Source organism: Ambystoma mexicanum, chromosome 8, assembly GCF_040938575.1.
Source record: "Ambystoma mexicanum isolate Mex_15411 chromosome 8, UKY_AmexF1_1, whole genome shotgun sequence".
Taxonomy (NCBI): domain Eukaryota; kingdom Metazoa; phylum Chordata; class Amphibia; order Caudata; family Ambystomatidae; genus Ambystoma; species Ambystoma mexicanum.
The window spans coordinates 888,905,381-888,929,487 of record NC_090929.1 but is presented as its reverse complement, the minus strand read 5'-3'; the positions used below and the strand labels follow the sequence as shown (position 1 = coordinate 888,929,487).

General features: G+C 52.1%; 1 protein-coding gene across 1 annotated transcript in view; it reads left to right on the top strand.

The window, feature by feature from the left end:
- The window catches only part of WAPL (WAPL cohesin release factor), a 1,736,851-nt gene that overhangs the window by 1,311,016 nt on the left and 401,728 nt on the right, over nucleotides 1–24,107 (top strand). The window contains exon 14 of the mRNA XM_069610766.1: nucleotides 15,730–15,845. Coding sequence (XP_069466867.1) covers nucleotides 15,730–15,845 — 116 coding nt within the window. The remainder of the gene's footprint in view (nucleotides 1–15,729; nucleotides 15,846–24,107) is intronic.

Genomic DNA, 24,107 nt, shown 5'->3' with positions numbered 1-24,107 from the left:
GCAAGCCTTGGAGATGAAGAAACGGGGTTCCCCCTGATTCTTCAAGCAAAACACAGTACCTTATTCAAAGAAGCAGCGAGTGCCACAGCAGTTGTTCCTGTTGGTTTCCTGCAGACCCACGGTTCCTGGACCTTCAGTGAGAAGGACGACGTCTGGAGGGGTCTGCACCACACAGGGATGAAGCCGGCAGCAGCGATGGTGAATAAAAGGTGCGCGCCTTAAAAACAGGATAGGCTCTTCAGATGGCTATCCAGACCACTACAGCAGTGTGCAGCAATTTCAACCAAGAAGAGGATCCTCTGACTGTGGAAGGTGAGCTGGTTGATCCCACCATCCTTTCCCCTCACTCTCTGGCCGGCCTCACTTGGCCCTCCTCCTACCCCCACCTGTGAGGCTAAGAACCTTGGGGTCATCTTTGATTCCTCCCTTTCCTTCTCCGCCCACATCTGAGGTCTCTAAAAAGTCAAATTTCCGACTGCTCCTCCTCGGAGGTACTCTGCCTTCTCCAGCATGGGGTCTGGCATGGATTCACATGCTCATGAATATTCCCCGTCGTCAGGCTGGGAATCCTCGGTAAAGAAAAAACCAGTATCAGTTTCGTTTCTGATCTGTCTTTCGTAGTAATAACCAATCACTGGTCTCTGCGTCATACTGACCACAGCCAATGACTGCCCTCTACCTAAGCACCGCCTCTGGCAGCCATCTTCAGATTTTTACCGCACGTTCATGTGTTGGGATCCTCGTGCTATTGCTCTCGAGCGTTAGTGCTATTTTTTCGCGCTTTTTACAAAAAACTTCGATTCTTTCGGTCAAAAGAGCCTCAAGCTCCACCGATCCTACATCCGATCAACGGGGACCCGTGTCGGATTCATCTGTGCCCCTCAAGGGTGAAGATTTCGTCGAGCTACACTTCGGAGGACTCCAGAAGCTTCTCAGGCCCTGTCTCGGAGATGGCCCAGGAGAAGGGAAGCTCGACGCCCGGAAAGCTGTTCAGGGTCTGCCCTGGATGCCAGCTGCAGAACGTCTTCAAGGAGGACGAACACTCTTTCTGCCTTTACTGCCTTCATGAGGACAAGACGCACGTGGAGAAGGACTGTGCGTTTTGCGGCAACATGTCGGAACGGACCATGAAGGACCGCCATCAACGTCTCGCCAACTGGCTGGAGGGTAAGAGCCCGTCTGGCGAGAAGAAGAAGAAATCCGAGCGGTCTTCTAAGACCTTTGAGGGCGCCCCGGCGACGGGGGCCCAACATAAGGCCAAGCACCGCGAGTCCGCTGGCACCGGGAGCGCCGAACGGTCGGGCTCTGCGGGCGCCAGGCAGGGCGCACCCTCCCCGGCACCATCAACCACGAGCCAACGCTCTGGGTCGGGTAAGAGGAAGGCCGAGCACCCGGCGAAGCTCCTGGAGAGGCCCCGGTCGAGCTCTAAGGCAGAGGAGGAGCGTGGCAGTGCCCCCTCCCTCAAAGATAAGGCGGTGAGCGCACCTAAGGTGGTGAAGGCCTTGATCCATCCGGCCAAGCCCTCTATCGAAACGGTCGCGGCGGCCCTGGCTCAGCCTGTGGTGGCTGCACCAGTGGTGGCGACCTCAGGGCCCAGAATCTCCCTGCCTCCTCGGAGGGAGTCTTCCTTTGTGCCCATCGATAGGACCCCCGTGATACCCTCCGTGGGGAAGAAGAAGGGGGGGCAGGGCGTCGTCGTAGAGTCGGCCTCAACCTCAGAAGAGGAACTGATCGAGGTCTTAAGCCACGGCCTAGGCGTGGAAGAAGGCCAGCCCGTCGGAATGGACCCCGACGCAGGTGACGACGACGACATCGTCGAGGATACCGACGGGGCCCCTGCTCGCCCGTCGGATTCCCCTCTGCCAGCGCCGCAAGACAACTCGGCGGCCATTTTGTTGGCCATACAGTCCTTATGCTCCGAGATAAGGACGAGGCTACCGTTACCGACGGAGGAACCTCTCCCGTCGGGGCATCCAGAACCGGGACCTTCTGGTGTTCCCCCTACCAAGAAAAGAAGGATCCATCCACCACCTCCTTTTCAACCGTCGCGCCCCTTCCAGCCCTCCTCCCCGTCCACCCGAGGGGATGATACGGGGACTGACACGGCAGCGACGGGTACGGACGACGAGGCATACGACGAGGATTTTCCGTCGTCGCCTCCCACCAGGGCCTCTCCGCCCGACGAGATCGGATCTTTCCACTCCATGATCTCCAGGGCTTCCGAGCTTTTCCAACTCTGCCCTGAGGAGAAGAAAAAGGAAGGCTTCCTTTATCAGCGGCGCGAGGCCAAGAGGAAGACGGTCCTCGCAGTGCCTCTGTTGGACGACATTTGGGATGAGGGCCTTTCCCTCCTCAAGAACCCTTCCACGACGCCAGCTAGAAGAGACCGGTACGAGAAAAAGTACCGGGTCCCGGACACGGCCCCCCTATGCCTCCGGGCGCAGCCTACCCCGGACTCCGTCGTCTCCGCGGCAGCCAGGAAGAAAGCGGGGGGGGGTGCGGCCTCCACATCGACTTCCCCGCCGGACGGCGAGGGAAAGAAATTGGATACTATGGGGCGTAGAGTCATCTCGTCGGCAGCGACGACGATTAAAGCGGCCAACGCCTTGGCTATCGTGGCCCGCTACGACAGGGAGCTCTGGTACAAGATGGCTCCCCTGCTGGATTTTCTGCCGGACGACAAGAGGGCGGAGGCCCTTGAGATCCTGCAGGAAGGTGAGGTGGCCTCGGACCACGCCATCACCGTGGCGACGGACATCGCCGACACTGGATTCCGCCAGCTGGGCAACTGTGTTTGCCTTCGACGTCGTGGATGGCTCAAAGCTACGGACTTCCGGCAGGACGTCCAGACCAGAGTCCTGGACATGCCCTTCGACGGGAACAACCTGTTTGGGAAGACAGTGGACGATTCCCTTCAGGCCATCAAGGCGGATACTGAGACGGCCCGGGCCCTTGGAGTCCTGCAACGACGGACGCCCTTTCGGAGCGGCGGAGGCAAGGGCGCCTCCAAAGGTTCCGGCGGCGGTTTCGCTTCCTACCGTCAAGCGGCCCGCTCGTCGTCGCAAGAGGCCTACAGAGGACGAGGCAAGTCTAGCGGACCCCGCCGTCGTCGCCAAGGAGGTCAAGGCGGCAAGGCCGTGTCCAAGCAGGATTGAACCGGCCTTGGGGTCGGGCCCCCACCGAAGCACCCCGGTGGGAGGCCGGCTGGCGGGCTTCGTCAGCGTGTGGGAGTCCATCTCCACCGACCGTTGGGTGCTGGACGCCCTGGCCCGGGGCCACGCGCTCGAGTTTCAAAGAAGGTGCCCGCGCGTCCCCCCCGTGGCCAGGAAAGAACTTCACGTCCCTCAACTTCTCCTGGAGGTAAAGGCGATGCTCAGAAAGGGCGCCATCGAACTCGTCCCAAAGAGGCTTCGGGGCTCCGGAGTCTACTCGAGATACTTCCTCGTGAAGAAGAAGACGGGAGGATGGCGCCCCATCCTGGACCTGCGACGTCTGAACAAGTTCATCAAGGCGCAGAAGTTCCGGATGGTCACCCTCCAGCACGTCCTGGGTCAGCTGGAGGAAGGAGACTTCCTATCGTCATTGGATTTGGAGGATGCCTACTTCCACATTCCCATCCTAAAGGGGCACCGCAAATTCCTCAGATTCGTGGTCCAAGGGCGTCATTACCAGTTCAAAGCCCTTCCCTTCGGACTACGGTCGGCACCCAGGGTATTCACCAAGTGCCTTGCACCGGTGGCGGCGCAGCTGCGCCGCGAGGGGATCCACGTCTACCCCTACCTGGACGACTGGCTCATCCGCGCCAAGACGAGGGAGCTCGCCGTGGTCCACACGGCAAGGACCGTCCAACTCCTCACGGACCTGGGATTCTCCGTGAACTACGCCAAATCCCACCTGGTGCCCGCGCAAGTCGCACTGTTTCTGGGAGCGAGGCTCGACACAGTGTCCCTTCTGGCCTCCCCGTCGGAGGAGAGGACCAGGACCATCTTGGGCAAGGTGCAACGGATGTTGGTGGCCGACGCGGCCAAAGTGAGGTCCATCAAGTCCCTCCTCGGGATGATGTCTTCCTGCATCTACCTCATTCCCATGTGCAGGCTCCGGATGCGCCCGTTGCAAGAATTCCTGGATGCGCGCTGGATCCAGACGACGGGCAGCTTCGAGGAAAGGATCAAGCTCGACGAGAGTTTCCGACGAGCGATACGGTGGTGGGGCACCCGCGCGCATCTGACGGCGGGCATGGACTTCCAGACCCCAGCCCACCAGGAGACTGTGACCACGGATGCCTCCCTGGAAGGGTGGGGAGCGCACACCGAAAATCTGCACGCAAGGGGACTCTGGCTCCCGACGGAGAAGTCCCTACATATCAACGTCCTGGAGCTCCGTGCAGTGTTTTGGGCCCTCAGGTCCTTCCTTCCGTCCCTCAAGGGCAAGGTGGTGAGGATCTTCACCGACAACACCACCACCATGTTTTACATCAGGAAACAGGGCGGAACCAGGTCCCCAGCGCTGTCCAAGGAGGCGCAGGACCTGTGGCATTGGGCCGTCGCCCAAGGGATTTTTCTGGTGCCGTTTCATCTGGCAGGGATAAAAAACACCATCGCCGACTCACTCAGCAGGGAGCTGCGCTCGTGCCACGAGTGGGAACTACGGCAGGATCTGGTGGATCGCCTCTTCCGACGGTGGGGCACACCCCAGATCGACCTGTTTGCGACGGCGACGAACACCAAGTGCCGGAGGTTCGCCAGCAGGTTTCCCCAGACGAGGAGCATGGGCGATGCTTTCTCGTTCCCCTGGGAGGGCCTGTTCCTCTACGCGTTCCCTCCCTTGCCTCTGCTAATCCGGCTCGTCAACCAGCTCAAGAGGTCACGGTGCAGGATGATCCTCGTCGCACCTGCGTGGCCGAGGCAGATATGGTTCCCGGACCTTCTGGACTTGTCAGCGTCCCCGCCGATCAAGCTGCCGGCGGACGCGGATCTACTCTCCAGGGAAGGAGGCGCCATCCTCCACCACGACCCGAAGTCGCTGAACTTGCAGGCCTGGCTCCTGCAGCACTAGAGTTTGGAGGATACGACATACCGGCCGATTGCAGAGAGGTTCTTGCAAAGGCCAGGGCGTCCTCGACTCTTAAATGCTACGGACACAAATGGAAGAGGTTCTCTGTCTGGTGCCACGCACAGAAGATTAACCCTCTACGGATTACGGCTCCCCAAGTACTGCCGTACCTGCTGACGCTGGCCAAAGCTGGTCTGGCACATGCGTCCATCAAGATTCATCTTGCTGCGATCTCCCGATACACCAGAACCACGGGCCGGACGTCCTTGTGGTCTCATCGTCTGGTGAAAGAGTTCATGAAGGGACTGTTCAGATCGTTCCCGTCGGTGAAGGCTCCGACCCCGGCGTGGGAGCTCAACGTGGTGCTGACCAAGCTCATGGGACCTCCGTTCGAGCCTCTGCACTCGGCCCCGTTGAAGTTTCTATCGTGGAAAACAGTTTTTCTTGTGGCCATCACCTCCGCACGACGAGTGGGAGAGATCCAGGCCCTTTCCTGCAAGGCCCCGTACTTGACTTTCCACGACACGAGGGTAGTGCTCAGGACGCACCCCTCCTTCATGCCCAAGGTACCGTCGGACTTCCATCTCAACGAACCCTTGGTGTTACCTGTGTTCTTCCCGTCGCCTTCGTCGCCGGCTGAGAGGACTTTGCACTCGCTGGATGTAGCTAGAGCGCTGAAGTTCTACGTGGACCGCACGAAGGGTTTTCGGAAGACGTCACAACTCTTTGTGAACTTTGGTCCTGTCAATCAGGGGAAGGCTCTCTCGAAGGCTTCCATCTCCAGATGGCTCTCCGGCTGTATCATGTGCTGTCACCGGTTGGCAAACCGACCGCTGCCTGGCCGTCCGAGAGCCCATTCCACCAGAGCGATCGCAGCTACCACGGCGTTCCTATCTGGTGTGCCCCTGCTGGACATATGCAGGGCTGCTACGTGGAGGTCGACGCACACCTTCACGAAATTCTACTGCGTCGACCGGGATTCCAGGGAGGAGTCCAGGGTCGGCCAAGCAGTGCTGCGCAACCTGTTCGCCTGAGGTGAGCCTGGTGAGGAGGTAAGATGCTTAATGTTGAGTTGATGTGATGCTTAATGTTGAGCCTTTGCCACCTCCCGTGGTTGTGCATGTGTGTACTGCTATGTATTCTTTATTCATGAGCATGTGAATCCATGCCAGACCCCATGCTGGAGAAGGAACAAGTTACTTACCTGTAACTGTTGTTCTCCAGCATGGGTCTGGCATGGATTCACATGCGAACCCTCCCGCCTACCCCTCTGCGGCTCTTCACTTGGTCATACTGCCACTTCACGTGCTTCCAAATCTGAAGATGGCTGCCAGAGGCGGTGCTTAGGTAGAGGGCAGTCATTGGCTGTGGTCAGTATGACGCAGAGACCAGTGATTGGTTATTACTACGAAAGACAGATCAGAAACGAAACTGATACTGGTTTTTTCTTTACCGAGGATTCCCAGCCTGACGACGGGGAATATTCATGAGCATGTGAATCCATGCCAGACCCATGCTGGAGAACAACAGTTACAGGTAAGTAACTTGTTCCTTTCCTCTCCTTCCCCCAGAAGCTCATGGTATCCCAATCTCTGGTTCTCTCTAGCTTGGACTATTGTAACAGCCTCTTTCTAAATCTACCTGCCTCTACTCTCCGCCCTCTGCAACTAATCCAGAACAGGACTGCGAGACTTGTCCTTGGGCTGAAACCCTGGGATCGTATCTCTCCAGCTCTGAAATCTCTCCACTGGCTCCCAGTGGATGCAAGGATTAAATTCAAAACCCTCTGCATTGTCCACAAGGCTTTCTGGGGCCTGGGTCCAAAATACCTTCTGCTATCCCTCCGCAAATACCTCCCCTCTCGAGCTCTTCGCTCCTCTACCTCCAACTCCCTCAGGGTCAGTCGTTTTTCTAAAAAACGAGCTGGGGTAGATCTGTCTTCGGCTGGGGCCTCCCTCTGGAACAGCCTCCCTGCCACTCTAAAACTTGAGGAGAACCATCTCAGGTTCCGGAAGCACCTCGAGACCTTCCTCTTTTCTTCTGCCTTCGCTCCCCCTCTCCCATGCCGATCTGTTCTCTCTTGGCACCTGGCCACCCTCTGTCCTTTGGGCCCAGGTACCTGCTCATCCTGCCACCCTCCCGCACTGCCTCCGGGCCACCCCTTGCATTGGGATCTGTATCTATACCCATACAGTCCCTCCCCTTTTTCTTCCTGCACTTATCAGACCTACCCTGTCTGCTGCCTTAAACCTAGCACTTGCAAATTGCTGGCTGCATTACCACTGTTTGTTGCCTTTATTATTTATTGTTATTTATCTGTTTCTCCTCTGCTTCACACTTTTCCCCTCTCCCATGCACATGCGCGTTCTCAATGTCACTGGGCCAAGTAAGATCGCTGTTTTGTTCTCCCCTGTTCCCCTTCCTTGCCTTGTCGCGCTCTGAAGCACTTGTGTACGAGCGCGATAGAAATAAAATATCAATCAGTGACCGGGCTCAAGGGAAGAAGACTCCAGACTGGATCTTCTCTTGTCGAAGGGTAGATAGCTCAGGACTGCCGCAGGGCTTCACCGGGACTCGAGACTTGCAGCAGCCGTCGTCTTCTCCACTTCTCTTTGGTTCTTGCAGTTCCAGTGGCGACTCTGATTTCCAGCCCAAGAGTCCTGACTTGTATGCAAAAATCCCCCATTCACACAGCCTGGCTGTCCATCACACAGCAGGGGGGTTGTCCAGCCCGGACAACCCCTCCAGCCAATGGACACAGTGTGACTTGGGTCTCCAAGGAGACCCTGTGCAGGGGGTGACTGCACCCCTCCCTCACATTCAGCCCACCTAGACACCCAGGCGCCAAAGGAGGGCTTCTTCGGAGAAGCCCGCCAAAAGACGCTGAACAAAGGAGGCAAACCTGGTTTGCTGCGCAAATTAAAACACAAGAAGGACTTTAACAAAAAGAAATGGCTAATAAACCCGTCCAGAGCTAAAAGAAAAAGTATTTGGTCAAGCGGGTTTACTGCCACCAGCCAAGTCTAAATGTTAAATGAGCAAAACAAAGCTCAGAGAGGCACAGACAGAAAGGGGTACGAATGAACCCTTTCCAGTACTCCATGTAAGATGGGGTGTACTGGGTCTGCAGTTTTAAAGTGACTATAAAGTTAATGGCAACTTTACATGTTTCTGGGGGACAGTAGTCGGCGCCAGAAAAATTGAGTCATTGGGAAGTCTTAGAGACAACCCTGTGTTACTGCACTGAAGGTGCTGTGTAACACACACAAGAAGTTGGGCTCATGGAGTGGTGTGCTCCAGAACCCAAGATCACACAAGTAGAAATACACATGGCAAAACAAATGTAAGAGTGGGAAAAAGGCTCACACTCTTACCAGGTGGAAAAATAAACTCCAGAAATCCAGCAAAGCTGCTGGGGGACTCACTAGGTGAGGGGAATTAGCCATAGAATGAGAATTCTCCCTAACAGAGATAAAGTGAGATATAAGAGAATTGTTTTCCAAAGCCCTTAGTTGGTGAACCAAGTGTTTATTCCAGAGGCTTCTGCTTATTTCCACCAAAATTTCAAAGCAGAAGGCATGTGTGCAGCAAAGAATGACTCCTTGAGAAATTATTTACCTCCTTATTTTCTCTCTCCATGTTTTTGGATAGCAACTACCTGTCAAGTCAACCTATTGAGTTGATAAATGGAGACAATATATATATATTTGCTGTCTGTAAATAAAACACTTGAGAGAAATTCTTTGTCCAGTGAAGCAGTCTCAGGCCTTTTTGTTGGCCTGATGTCCTAATATCTCCATCACAGTGAACCCAATTCCCAGTGGCACTACAACAGTGTTTCAGCTATGTCTCCCCAAGTACGGTTTCAACTAATGTGAACCATTGCCTTCCCACTGGTTTCGTGGAGAATTCTATACTTCTCCAGCATTGGATCTTACATAGATTCACATGCTGTGAGAATTCCATGTCGTCCGGCTGACGATCCTGTTACTCTTCGATTCCTCTTGCCCTAGGCAAGAAGAAGCTACATTTTGTAGCCCAATGCCATGGTTATGGGTGTTTTTGATCCTCCACCAATGGCACTTCAAGTTGACCTATACTAGACCCTCCACTTCCCCTCAGATTCTAACTGCGCGTTCAGCTGACGCCCCCCTCTGGTTTTCCACAATCAGAATTGTATGTTCTGCAAACCAACAATTTCGAAGAAAGAAGCATTTTCTCTACACATCAAGTACACTCTTGAAGGTTTCTGAAGACGAAGGGCAAAAGGAGACCCCTTTTTAAGCCCTGTGCCACTTTTGGCCTCAATGTATATGAAGGAGATAAGCACTCAGAGTGCATAAACTGCCTTTACCCCCACCACTCAGTTGAACACTGCACCATCTGTCGAGGTCTTTTCTCCAAGACTCTCAAAGATATAAATAGAGGACTTGTCTGCTGGCTCAATGTGGGAAACTACCCCGAATACTCCTCCGAAGTAGATTTGACCAAGAGCATGGCCGCTTCTGGGGCGAAACGACTGCAGTCGAGAGAAAGGGCCAGGTCGGAATAATGGCTGGTGAAGAAGGCCAAGGACAATATCGCCCACGTCTACGAGCCGTCATCGGCAGGCGAAAGACCGAAGTGGCCAGACGGGTCGTTCGCAGGTGGCCAGCCGTCACAAGGGCGGAAGTTAGCATCAGAAGGCGACCAATCAACGAAAGGACGAAAGCGCACAAATCAAGGTCCGTGAGAGAGGGCAAGGCCCTGTCAACGGAGAGGGGAATGGGGGGCGCAACGATTTTCTGAGGACTGCATGACCGGAAGCACAATTACTTCGTCTGGCACTCCGAAACCGTTTAAATAGCTAATGGAGGCCATTAAGGCACGGAAGGCACACAAGTACACCGCAGCCTCGGAGAAGGAACCACAATATTAATGTAAAGGCAGCCAATCGATAACGAAGCACCAGGCGCCTGACCTTTGACAAGACCACATAAAACTGCCTCGTCGACGACACCTCAGAAATCCAGCTTGTCCACATCATCACAAACCCAACTCGAACTTGACGAGAAAACCCATGGACAAAGACCACACAAACACAGTACCGTCACCCCTGCCTTCAACCTCTGCAATGGGGAAAGACACATCTACGGGCCTCAAAATAAAACGGAAAGAGGGCCCATCGCCGACAGTCGAGGACAACTGTTGACAGCCCTGTCGACGAAAAGGCTGCAACTTCCTCAGGAGGTGCAACCTCCACAACTAGACGAGGCCACCCAACCCCAACACATCAGCCGGGTCTCTCCTATCCAGTACTCTGACATAATACCAGAGGAGATATTGCAGTACGGGGTGGATACCCACTTCGAGGCATAGCATCAACATGGAAGTAAGGACCCTGTTAACCAACCCCCAGGCCCTACTATCCATGCAAGTGCTCTTGTCCCTACAGAGGGCCATCACCCAGCTTGATGCAGCTCTGAGACCAGGGATGCCGGCCTTGCTGCCACCTTAACCAGCGGTGCCTCACGTACCACAACAATCACCAATCCGACTCTGGTCTACTTCGTGGAGAAGATCAGCAAGTTCCTCCAGAGTGCGTTGGCGATCCAGGTCAATTTCTTCGTCCGTCCTCCAGCATCCCCTCTGCTTCAGCCACTATGCAGGGGAAGGAGTGTCTCCAACACAAACCTCTCCATCACACAAAAGGAGCGGTACTGTTTCACCACCGACTCGGATCAGTGCCGGAAGAAGGGGAAATAACAAATACAGATGCGGACAACCGCTGCAACACCACATACTTGTCCACCACTCCGAGAAGAGACAGTGATTGGGACACAGATTCCCCCGAGGAGTTTTCCCGTGATGAGGAATCTGAAAAGATGTCTCCCCCTGACGACATCACAGGGTTCCATTCTACAGTCATGAAAATGCGCAAGGAGTTCAGCCTTCTCGCTTTTGTAAGGAAGGTATGATATCAAACTGTGAAGACAGATGCAAGTAATCACAGTTCAAGGGTGTTAATTGAATTTCAAATGGGTTGGTTGAATGCCTATCTAAACCTAAATCTAAGAGTGGGAGCAAGCTACGACAAATAACTCTGTCCTAGTCTGTCAAATAAAAGGGCCTATACTAATAAACCCATTGCCAATCCTTACTTCTAAATACAAAACGGTGTGGGACAATGGTGAATGCAAAACGAAAATTGTTCAAGAAATATGTCAGAACGGTTGAGCAGTTGGCTTCCCTGTCCCACGTTTTCAACACTGAGCAAGGTGGCACGTTCGAGCTTCGCACACACTCTGGCTTCTCGGCCACAAGGATACAGTTCAAAGCATAGACATCAGGGCCTTCTGCCGAAGCCTCTTTGCCAATAATATCTGTCTTTTGCTGCAAAGGGTCTGTCGTAACAAACAAAAGTTCCATTCCTATTGGGGTTTTTACATGCACCAGTTCTCACTTTCAATGTTTGTGGGTCTCCCTCTTCAGGCTGAGACCTCCTTTTAACACAATGTTCACACTTGGTCTCCCTCTTTCGGCTTCAGACCACGAAACCACAAATCTCCCTGGTTCGGGCTCGGATCTTCTTTTTACCAAAATCGAACTTTCAAATGTACAATGGGTTTTGATTAAACCGTTGCAGAACCACCTCAATTTATTTCACACGATTGATGAAAACAATCTACTTTAATTTCTCTTGGCAGGATACCTTAGAGACCTTCCATTGAGCACATTCATGGTGTCAGACCACTCTGTCAGCGGTATCTTATCTTGCCTTCTTAAGATCAAACGTTCATCAGCAGTTTAGCTTTACTCACATCTTTCCTCACACACGTTCAACAATGTTCTTTCCAGCGCTCGTTATACAATGGTGCCGCTTGCAACCTTGACTTCAACACAGATGGGTCTTGCATCGGTCTCCCCAACTCAACAGGTGTTTATCTGGCACTTTTGTTCTAAGAGCCAAGGGCGATACCATGGCGGCTACTTCTGCTCCTCCCCACCTTGGCTAGTAATGCAGGAGGTCCCTCTATCTTCAACACACAATGCAGGATTCTTCAGTTTTGTTTCCTGGCCTCACGCTTTCTGCCTTGAAGGTTTCTTGAAAGTAACGGTGTCTGGCTGGAAAGGTCAAGGTTATTTCCCTTCTTGCAAACCCATCTTTCTCCCCTCGTTCAGCTGCTGACTCAGAACTGCTGTTCCTTTGTGCGCTTCGCCTCGCTCAGAGTGTGCTCTTGTGCTCCCCCTTTTATCTGTGTGGAGAAGTTTAATGGAAGTCAGGTGTGAGTGATTGTCAGTAATTGCCTGACTCCCCCTGACCATAGTAGCGGGACATGTCCGCTACACTGCTCGGGTGTGTCTGTTTTCTTCCACAGCGGCCTGTCCGTGTGAAAGTGCAGGAAAAGGGAAAGTGGAGGGTGGTAAGGTCCCCACATTTCCTACCTGGTAGGATGGGGTAAAGGTGTTGTAGGGAAAAGAGGGATACTGTGTCTCGCCGTCCGGTGTCTGTCTCCCACTCACTGAAGACCCCTCACCCAGCGATCCTACGGCACTTGTCCACCCCCAGGAACTGGATCCAGAAGCGATGGCTGTGTCCTGGCCACCTGGATGACAGATCCCCAGGGACTAGCAGGTGAGATACCTTCTGGTTTCTTACATCTCGGAGGATGAGAAGGAATGCTTTTTATTTGACCATATGGGTAAGCGGAGAAAGACAATGGTCTCCCCATCCTTGACCCTGTCTGGCAAGAGGGGCTGAAAACAATGAAGCAACCATTCACGATTACAGGAGCAAAAGGCCATCGAAACAAAGTATAACCCACTGGAAAATGCACCAAAATGTCTTGCTACCCGGCCTCCTCCAGAGTCAGTGGTCTCGGAAACGGCAAGTTGGCAAGCTAAGTCTGAGAAAGGAAAAATGCCCTATGCCACCAGACAATGAAGCTCTAAAGCAGGACCCTTTTAGGAAAAGGTCTTAGCGATTGGAGCCACAACAGTTAAAGCTGTTAATTCCCTAGCCATCATAGCCACCTATGATGGGGAGATGTGGCATAAACTCGCTCCAATCCAGGAGCATCTTCCAGAGGAGAAACCGAAGGAGGCAAAGGCAATCCTGAAGGAAGGGGAAGAATCCTCCAATCTAGGTATTAATATGGCAGTGGACCTGGCGGAAACAGGTTTTAAGCAAATGGCAACTGGGGTGGTCCTAACAAGATCAGCATGACTCCGATGTACGGATTTCCGGCCGGATGTCTACCATAAAGTGGTAGACAGGCCCTTTGCGGGTGATGAGCTGTTCGGGCCCAAGATCGACGAAACTCTAAAGACCATTGAAACTGACAGTGTCTGTTAGGTCGCTAACATCCCTGCAGAACTGTCCACCTTTTCGTCAGTTCAGGGGAGCAGCCGGCAGAACATCCACATCCTCATCCAACAAGGGACGTCAATACTGAAGAGGCTCAACATACTACTCCCAAGGGTAGAAGAGAACTTACCAGGGACCACAAATCAAAGAATTTTTGACAAAATCAGCACCGCAAGCTGCCCTCCAGATCCCAAAGGGGACATAAGGGTAAGGCCCAACAGTGACAATCCACCCCACGGTGCCCTGGGAGGGAGGATCTCCCGATATGCCAGAGACTAGAGAGAAATAACAAAGGACAAATGAGTGTTGGATGCGGTACTATACAGGCACCTACTAGAGTTCCAACAAACACCCCCTCCATACCTCCAAACCACTAACCACAGGCGCAGAAGACTGCACTCTTACGAGAAGTGTAGCTCATGCTGCAAAAAAGAGCCATGGAAAGTCCCCAGGAACCAAAGGGGAAAGGGAGTGTACTTGCGATAATTCATTGTCCACAAATCGGATGGAAAATGGAAGCCCATTCTAGACCTGAGAAGGTTAAACAAATGTATAAAGCGCCAGAAATTCACTATGATCACATTACAGCAGGTCATAGAGGCACTGCAGCACCACGACTACCTCACGTCCCTGGACCACTCCCAGTTCAAGGTCCTACCATTCTGCCTGAAGTCGGCTCTGTGCACCTTCACCAAGTGCTGGGCACCAGTGGCAGCGAGCCTGCACAAACAGGGACACCACGTCTATCCTTATTTAAACGACTGGCTGGTGCGATCCCCATCCAGGCAGGGAGCACAGTCTTCTATAACAGCAACAGTGGGCCTATTACAAATATTGGGTTTCACCATCAACTACAAGAAATCCTTCTTGCGCCCGTCCAGGTAGCTCATATTTCTGGGGGCAGAATTCTGTCCTGCAAGCGAGCTTATCTGACTTTTCACGACACCAGAGTGGTGCTGCGGTCGCACCCCTCCTTCACACCTAAGGTTCCGTCTGAATTCAATCTCAACAAGCCTTTGGTGTTGCCCGTGTTCTTTCTGAAACCTCCGTGGCCGGCTAAAAGGACTTTGCAATCGCTGGATGTGGCGCGTGCTCTGAAGGTCTTCGTGGCATGCACAAAGAGTTTCCTGGAAGACGTCTCAACATTTTGTGAACTTTGGTCCTGTGCACCATGGGAACACTTTGTCCAAGGCTTCCATTTTCAGGTGGCTCTCTGGCTGTATCACACACTGTCACCGGTTGGCAAACCGACCGCTGCTCGGCCGTCCCAGAGCCCATTCCACCAGAGCAATCGCTGGAACGATGGTGTTCCTGTATGGTGTGTCCCTGCTGGACATCTGCAGGGCTGCTACGTGGAGGTCTACACAGACCTTCACAAGATTCTACTCCGTCAACAGATATTCCAGGGAAGAATCCAGGGTCGGCCAAGCTTTGGAGGTCGGCCTGTTCTGGAGGTAAGAGTAATTGCTTCTGTTGAGCCTTGCCACCTCATGTGGTTGTGTAATGATGTACTGCTATGCATTCTTTATTCATGAGCATGTGAATCCATGCCAGACCCCATGCTGGAGAAGGAACAAGTTACTTACATATAACTATTGTTCTCCAGCAGGGGTCTGGCATGGATTCACATGTGAACCCTCTTGCCTGCCCCTCTGCAGCTTTTCTAGGTCATACTGCCACTTTGTGCTACCAAATCTGAAGATGGCTACCAGAGGAGGGGCTTAGAGATAGGGCAGTCATTGGCTGGAGGCAGTATGACCCAGAGCTCAGTGATTGGTTTATAGGAGAAAGACAGTTTGAAAGTGAAACTGTTTTTTCTTTTACCGAGGATTCCCAGCCTGATGATGGGGAATATTCATGAGCATGTGAATCATGCCAGACCCATGCTGGATAACAATAGTAACAGGTAAGTAACTTGTTCCTTTTCTCACTTTCCATTTGAATCCAAATGTGTTCCTGCTGTTTGAGGTGTGGCCCTTGCCAAAGACCAATAATACTAGGGAAAGTGTCCAGACCCCACATCCTTTCTCTGTATGTTTGGGCAGATTATTTAGGAACCTACACATTCACATTTGCGAACATTGTAATTAAGTGGTCTTTCAAATAATAGTAAACATTGCAGATAAATAAGCTAATCTTGAGCCAAGTTTACAGCTGTCTACTACAAACCTTAAAATGTATCTCAAAATGTCATAACTATAACTGCTCGTCTAGTCAGAAGATAGCCATTTACTTTTTTTCATTGATCCTAAACATGGCATAGGAAAATTAATGTTATTGGGCATGCAAAACTTAATCAGCTTCAATAAATAATTTCAATCTGTTTACAGAATGGGGCAGCACGAAAACAGGTGAGCAGGAGAACCTAATAAGCACTGCCCTTAGCTGTGTGCTTCAAGTGCCGCAATACCTACCTCAAGAACAAAGATTTGATATCCGAGTGCTGGTAAGAAAACAATAAATATTTGTGTACATTTTTAACATGCAACAGTATTATGAAGAAGCTTCCTTCTGCAAGTATATTTTCATTCAGATCCATATAAATGGGAAAAATCAGTTCAGCTGCAACTGCATATCTAATTGATAACCTAGAACGTGGAGAAAAATACATGCATCAACTGAATGGCCTCCCTCTGCCGACCATAGTTTCAGACCATGGCCCTCATTACGACCCTTGCGGAAAGCGACTGACCGGAGCGCCACAGCGTAAATAGCGTTTCCGCCATTGCACGAAGGAGCAAAGTGCGGCCCATTCCGACCCATCGGGCACGAGCACCACGCCACGGCGGAAGTGCAAAGTCCGCGATGGCGGAAATGACCCCAAAACGGCCCACACCGCCGCCGTACGGCGCCCTAGGTGCAATACCGCCACCCCTCTTAGCGGTCACCGCAGTGTGCGCCTACCAGAAAGTACGGTGACCGGAAATATACGGAAACGGAAGTTAAAACATGGGCCCGGAACGGGAAACATCCCGGCGTACACCTATAAAACCACTAAAACCACACAACCACTAAAATCACTACCCTGAAACACACCCCAACCCGTCACCCACCCTAGCGAAACCAAGACAAATGGGAAAAGTAGCGAAGAAAGCGTGCGACCGCAAGCGGCAGGTCCACTTCTCCCGCGAGGAACTCACCGTGCTAACAGAGACCCTCCAGGAGAATGCTGCCGTCGTCTTCTCCACGCAAATGACCAGAACGGCACTTGCAAACAAGAAGACCATATGGGCTCTGGTGGCACAGCGGGTAAGTGCGGTGGGGACCGCACCCCGCACCCCACAGCAATGCCGCAAGCGATGGGACGACCTGCGGATACGCGTACGCAGCATACTCTCTGCCAACCGCAACATTGCCACAGCCACCGGGGGAGGTCCTGAATCACCCATCAAGTTGACCCCCTGGGAAGAAATCTGTGCCTCCACCATCGGAATGGAGAGCATAGAGGGAGTCGGAGGGATGGAGAAAGGAGTGCAGACATCCGAAGATTCAGGTAGGTGTACCAGATAAAACAATGCCAAATCCACACAGTCCATCCATGTGAAGTACCATGCGTCCACATAGTGCAACAGAAACACATGTCCAGGAGAACGGCCACACACATCGGCCTGATAGCGCACGTTAAAACCCACAATAAATACATAAATAATTAAAAACCCCTAATACACGCACTACACGTGCAGCAGGCACACCCTAACTGCAGGCTGCCAAACAACTGCACCCTCACTCCACACACAAATCAAAGCACCTCCAAGGACCCGACCCAAATCACCCTCAGGTACCACCCCAGAGCATGTGATACAATGCCATTCCAATTCCCACAGACCCATCATTAACCCTCGCCCTCCTTTACTCCACCACAGGGTCCGATCCAAACGACGAGCTACAGGACACCCCTACCAGCACACCTGCAAAGAGGGCCAAGACCAACGGCCAGAGACCCTCCACCTCAGCTGCACGCATCAAGACACGGCAGCAGCACAAATCAGGTGGCAGCACAGAGGAGGGAACATCAACAGGCACCCCAGCAGCCAGCATGCCCACAACACCACCACCACAGGTCCCCCCAATGGATGCCACAGAAGGCACTGCCTCTGGTGGCAGCAGCACCATAGGTGACACCCCATTGATGGCAGCATGCTCCGACACAGAAAACGGGGATGTCGAAGTCAGATCCATCCATGACCTGTCCCAATCCCCCTGTCTGTCCCATCCCTTACAACATGAGGATACCACGCAGGGGCACCCACAAGACAACGACTGGCCATCCCCCCCAAGCCCTGTGGCAAGGCAACATGAGGACAACAGCCCCTCTGTGACACCCCCGCAAATGGGCATGGCCCAGCAGAGGCAACAGTCCCTCGACCAGTTAATCGTGCAACAGCAGCAAATGGCCACGCTCCTCAAGGACCATGCCGATGAATGTGGGGGCACTAAGGCAGACATAGAAACATCAACTGAGACACTTAGGGCAGAAATGGAGAGAGGCACAGAGACGCTGAGGGCACAAATGGAGAGTAGCACCGAGAGCCTGAGAGTCCAAATGGAGAGAAGCACCGAGAGCCTGTGGGGGGAACTGCATGCGACGTCCAAAGACGTATGTGCCGAACTTGCCGCAGTGCGCCGTGTGCTCACTGAGCTCTCGCAAACCCTTAGGGACATGCATGGACGTGAGCAGGCAGACACATCATCCGTTGCAAGTTCCGTCCAGGGCAGCCCCCAACGTAGATCTGGAAGGAACCTGCGCTCCACAGGCAGGGGTGCCCCTGATACCCGCAGAGGGGGCTTGCAATAGCGACAGCCCACTGACAGTGAACATCTTTGGACACTGGGGTTCGTGGGGGAGGTAGGAGGGTGGAGGGGGTGTGTTGGGCTCACTTGGGTGGCGGGTCGATAGGGTGTTCAACATGACATCACATATGCCATAAAAAGTGCACGATCAACCAATGAGATGTGTGGACATTGATTTCTGTGTACTAGGCCATCATAGGCGTACAGTCCATATTGTGCATGTCCCAGACACGCACAGTGCCACGAGTCCCGTGTCCATGTATCAGCCACCAGGCGTGAGTGCTAGAAGCATACATCAATGAGATGCTGACGAATGTCACGGGCCTCCGGTGCCTCGCAGACTCCATGAGGTGCTGCCACATCCCCACCCTCATCATGACCATCATCAGGTGCTTGCAGTTCTGCGTCAGGGGGCATGGGCACATTTCTACGTACGCACATGTTGTGGAGCATGACACATGCCATGACCATCTTTGCAACCTTCTCATGGCGGTACAGGAGTGCCCCGCCAGACCTGCTGAGGCAGCGGAAACGAGTCTTCAGTAGGCCGAATGCCTGTTCAATGACTACACGGGTACGTGAGTGGGCATGGTTGTAGTCCTCCTCATGCTGGTCCCGTGGGTTCCGGACTGGTGTGAGGAGCCATCTCTTCAGTGGATATCCAGCATCACCTGTATGTGGACGAGAAACGTATGATGTGGAATGCCATTGCTACGTACGCACACCCCCCCCTTCCTGCCAGGTCATTGCCAAATCACATTCCCCACATAATCATGCATGTAATGAGACTCACCGAGTAGCCAGGATCTGTTCCCTGCGTGTCGCTCCATGTAGCGTGGTATTGTAGAGTTCCTCAAGACCATAGAATCATGGGTTGATCCAGGGAATCGGGCACAACAATGTGTAATGATCCTGTTGGAGTCACACACCATTTGTACATTCAGGGAATGAAATTGTTTTCTGTTGCGGTACTGGGCCTCCATGGCATGTGGGACGACCAATTCCACATGGGTGCAGTCGATGGCACCAATGCAACCCGGTATGCCGGCAAGTGCATGGAATCCCACTTTTGTGTTGGTAATTTCCTGCTCCGAGCGTGGTAGAGAGATGTAGTCGTCTGCGTGCTGCAGGAGGGCATCGAGCACTTGCAATAGTGTCCGTGAGAACAGTGGCTGAGAAATGCCATGCAACTGTCCGACTGTGTGCTGGTAGGTGCCTGTGGCCAGGAAGTGTAGTACAGACACCACCTTCAGTAGGGGTGGGATGGCGGTTGGGCTATCTATCATGCTGACAAGGTCAGCCTGTGTCATGTCCACAATGGCGGCTATGGTGTCCCGGTCCAGACGGTAGAGGGTGTGGATCTGCTCATCAGTGAGGTTGAACGGATGTGCTCGGAGGCGTGGGATTGCGGGCTGCCTGCGTGGTGGTAGTGGCTGTGCTGGCGGCCCTTGCTGGCCCTGCCTTGGCCTCCTCCTCCTCCTGCGTCTCCTTCGTGCGGCCGGTAGCAGTTGGTGTTCGTCTTCTTCTTGGAGTTGGAGTAGTTGCAGTGCTATCAGGTCCCCCAGGGCCAACATCGCGAGTCCTGCCGGTAGCATTTCGGTGTGGTTGTGGGAGGAGACTGGCTGTGCAATTTATGTGTTTTCAGGCTGTATGGCCTCCACCTGTGGTGATTAATTCCACCTGTGCAAGCTGCTCTCCCCTTTGGCCGAGCACGTCCCGCGCACAACGCTGCAAATCTGGGAATGGCATCTTGCTATTGCAATCATGTATTTGTACCCGATGGCCGTGTAACATTGGTTGACATGTTCATTCTGCTGTGGTCCCATTGTTGTACATACTATCTGTGCAGTCGCGAACAGACTTGTGAAGGGTCAGTGGAACGTAGTACTCGAGTAACGGTGGGCCCTCATGCATCACTTTACCGAGTTGCAATGACGGGCGGGGCGTCCCATTTGTGGGTGAAGGCAGTTGCCATTTTCACACACAGCCGCACTCGATGGAATAATTAGTGATTTCAAACGGCCACAGATGCCTTTTCGGCGTGATGTTGCAAATGTGGAATTCCAAGGGCGGCGCTTTCGGTTTCCAGCTAGCGGCGAGGAGATGCCCACAGGTCTGACTGCAAATATAACGTTCTGTTGTTCAATGTCCTTGAGACAGGGCCCATGGCGAGGAAGCAATGATTGATATGAATAGTTTGGGATGCGCAATTGCTACGTGGGCGATGAGGCCGGCCGTTCCCACATACATGTTACTTCACAACACTGGAATTACGGGCTGGGGCACTGTGAATTTTGCAGGCTGCATAACGCACAGACTCAATGGATGTTTCTAATGTTATGTGAGTAATTATTCAGGCGTTTTGATTCCGGGATGAGGGAATGATGAATGGATGCATGGGCAGGTGATTTGATACAGAGTTTGCCATGTACAGGGCTTCTTGGGATCTATCCGCCTCCCCTACGCTATGTGATGCAGGGCTGCCATGGTGGGACCATCGTCTATCTGGCCTTGTTGAGCCCTCCCTGTCTCGACACGCCCTCAGACACTTGTGTCCATGCACATTAACATTCCCATCTGATGGATTCTGTTTTGACAGACGCATGCACAGGTACACTCGTTTGTGATGGTGTTTGCACCTCGATATAGATGGTTAGGAGTCGCAAGTGGTTTTGGGGTGGTGATGATCCTTTGGAGTGGGCTAGCATGCATATGGCTGTGGATTTCGTGTGATCATTGAAGTGAGTTGTTGGAATGTAGTTCTGATGGCCATTCTGTTCTTTTTCTTTTCTTTTGGTTGACAGGTATCTCCTCCCCTTTTGCCACTGCCATCTGTATGCCACTCCTGCAGATGGGTTTTACTCCCGACACCTGCTGCTTCGTGTTAATCAGTGGAGCAGCATTACGATCTTATGGGACGATCGCCAATGGCCCACATGCCCTTACGCAGTACTGGTGGCTCGGAGCAACATTTCGGCCTTTCAGCTGGACTAGTGCCTCCCCATTGGGACGGCCCTGCGGTTCTGTGCGCTTCCATGTTGCCTTTTCGTACGTGAATGTGGCTCTGTGTACCATGAGGGAACAGGACGACACACAAGTAGTGGCTGGTCATTTCTTGCGGATGCAGCCCACAATGGTGATTGGTGTTTAGGAGTTCATGGCCTGATGGCTGTATGGGCTTGGTGACTTTGATGTGCATTAAATTTCTATTCTGATTTGGCCCGTGTAGCGTTTTTCTTTGCAAGTGATGTGGCATATGCCTATTTGGGGGGCGATGTATTGTGAGGAGATCTGCATTGGGTTCCAGCTTCGGAGTTTAGTTGCGTGGTACTGTACTGGGCGCGTTTGCCTACTAAGCCCGTGAGGTCAGGGATGGGGGCTGCCAATATGACAGTTTGAATGTTGTCATGCTCAGGGGCGGGGGATTGGGTTTTGTGTAACAGATGCCGGTCAGCCAGGTGGACTGGTGGAATGATGTGATTCTCGGAATATGGCTGGTCACAGGTGCCTGTGTTTGCGTGCGTTTCTTGGTGGGGGACTGTGGTCATGTCCATTGGGATGGCTTCTGTATTCGTGCCATCTGTGCCCTGCAGCTCCCATTGGCCCCTCTTGTGTTTCTTTTGTTCGTTGCCATGCATGGGTGACTTGTACATTTCAATGGTTGCATTGTGGCTTCATTGCACCTACGGGGAGTTGTACTTTGTGGGCAGGGAGCGGTGTACAGGCACTCAGTGGGGCCGTTTACGGTTGATTCGCGATGCCGTACTTCTCACCATGGCGGAATGGTACATTACGCCATGCCTGATGGCGTTAGGTACATGTCCGCTAGGGTCGGAATTGGCGTACCGTTGCGCCATGGTGGTGTTTGCGGTTTCGCATGGCGCGCGCGCGCGTGCTTGGTGCAGTTAGCGTTGGCGTTCACTACGGTGTCGCTAATGGCTTCGTACTTTGCGGTGACGGGTCATAGTCGCACCGAGCGCTATTCGATGGCGGTATTGCATTTCCGCCATCGTTTTCCGATTTCCGCAAGGGTCGTAATGAGGGCCCATGTCTATCACAAACTTTCTTAGGAACCACAGTAACTCATTTTAAATGGGAAGACCTGGTAGAACCTATGGCTACAAGGGCTAGGGGAACTCTTGTACCGCATCTTCTTGCACTGGGGTGAGCCCCCTTCACCCAAGCTATGTTTTTGGTGCAGGCTTGCAGCAGTGTTTAAGTGCTACTACCTTGCAACATCTTAGTTACTGCAAGATAGCCAAATTGGCGAGTTTAATGACCCTATGCTATAAAATGCTTGTTTACTGAAACCCCACCAGTGTATGTTTGGAGAAAACCTGTCTTACACTGAGGTCCAAAATCGGAGTGAAAAGCTGGAAAATGCCAAAGATTAGCACCAAGCGAACTGCCAGGAAAAGAACTAAATAAAAAATTAGACAGTTCAATCCAATATACTGAAGCAGCAAAATGTAATGTGAGAAAGGGACATCACCACAACACGAGAAGTATAATGATCGAAGTTTGATACCACAAAGTTTCAATCGAAGCACACACACTGAAAAATGATTCCAGTCAAGGGTACTGGTATGTATGTAAACAGTAGCGGCTGGTGTATTTGTTAATCGGAGGAGTGTAAATATTTTCAACAAATAGGCTTCAGGTACTGAGCGTAGCGAGGTGGCCTGAACAAGAGGATGGTGGGGTGTGGTTTACAATGGAGCATTTTAAGGCACATTAAGTGGAACAATTGTGTAAAAAAACAGTTTGCAATTGGATTTGTTTGGGAACGTACACATTATTCACATGAAAAAATCTAATGAGGCAAGTTATCAACAGTGTACAGGAGAATTTCACAACCCGTTTTCATGATGCCCTTTCCCACAATATATGCGACTACGAAAAATAGTTTACGGTGGCTGTGCCCATACATTGCCATGCTGGCTGCACATTTATGTCAGAATTCCAATATAATAACTACTCATGTTTGCTTTGTGCATAATAATAGCCATGGTACTTTATCATGTCTATGCTGGTTCTGCCAATATATGGCTGTATCCCCACTTAAGTGCATACTCCTGTAGGGTTTACCATTAACAGTGCCATGCTACGTTAAGAAAACATGTCCAAACTCGTTGCATCAAAATTCAGTCTAGCCACTTAACACTTACGATAGCTTGATCAGAGATACCGAGTAAAAAATGCCAGGCATCAGTAAGAAATGGCTTGTCTGGGTCTACCAAAATGCCAATCAAGGGGGAGGAAGGAGGGGAGAAATGAATGTAGAATTGTTTTTCGTAGGGCACGATGTAGGCCCACACAGGTGGATTGTGTCCGCCCACATTTATGAGTTCAGATGCCAGACCCAACTGTGTTTCAGAAATTCAACAAAATATGTATGTGCTACAACCGACTCGAAGTACAGTGTCTCATGGTCTGGATTTGATTCCAGGCTGTGCTGATGAAAGGCCACTCAAACCTCTCAGCATAAAGCATTCAAATATCTCATTCTGCTATACAGGATGTGCTTTGTTATAGAGTCTTAAATATAAAAGGTGTGGTACTATTTACACATGCATTGTAAAAGGAAAATCATGTTTTCTTGGCAAATGCTTATGGGTTCAGTGCATTTTCATTTGGAAAAGACAAGTTGAATGAAATTTGCATATTCAACATGAGGATATGTTCATTTTGTGACATCCCCATGGCATACGCCAATCCCCGAAAATAACAGGGTCAATTGAGCCGGGGTAGCAATTGCCTTCCCAAACCGTAAGGGCATATTGGTACACAATGGACGGTTCACTGGGGAAACATTGATCTGCTTGCAGATAAAGGCAAGACTAAAGGAGTGGTTATGGTGGTAGTCCTAACTGTTGAACACAAGATGGTGAGCTGCTCCGGCCCTCTGGTGGGACAC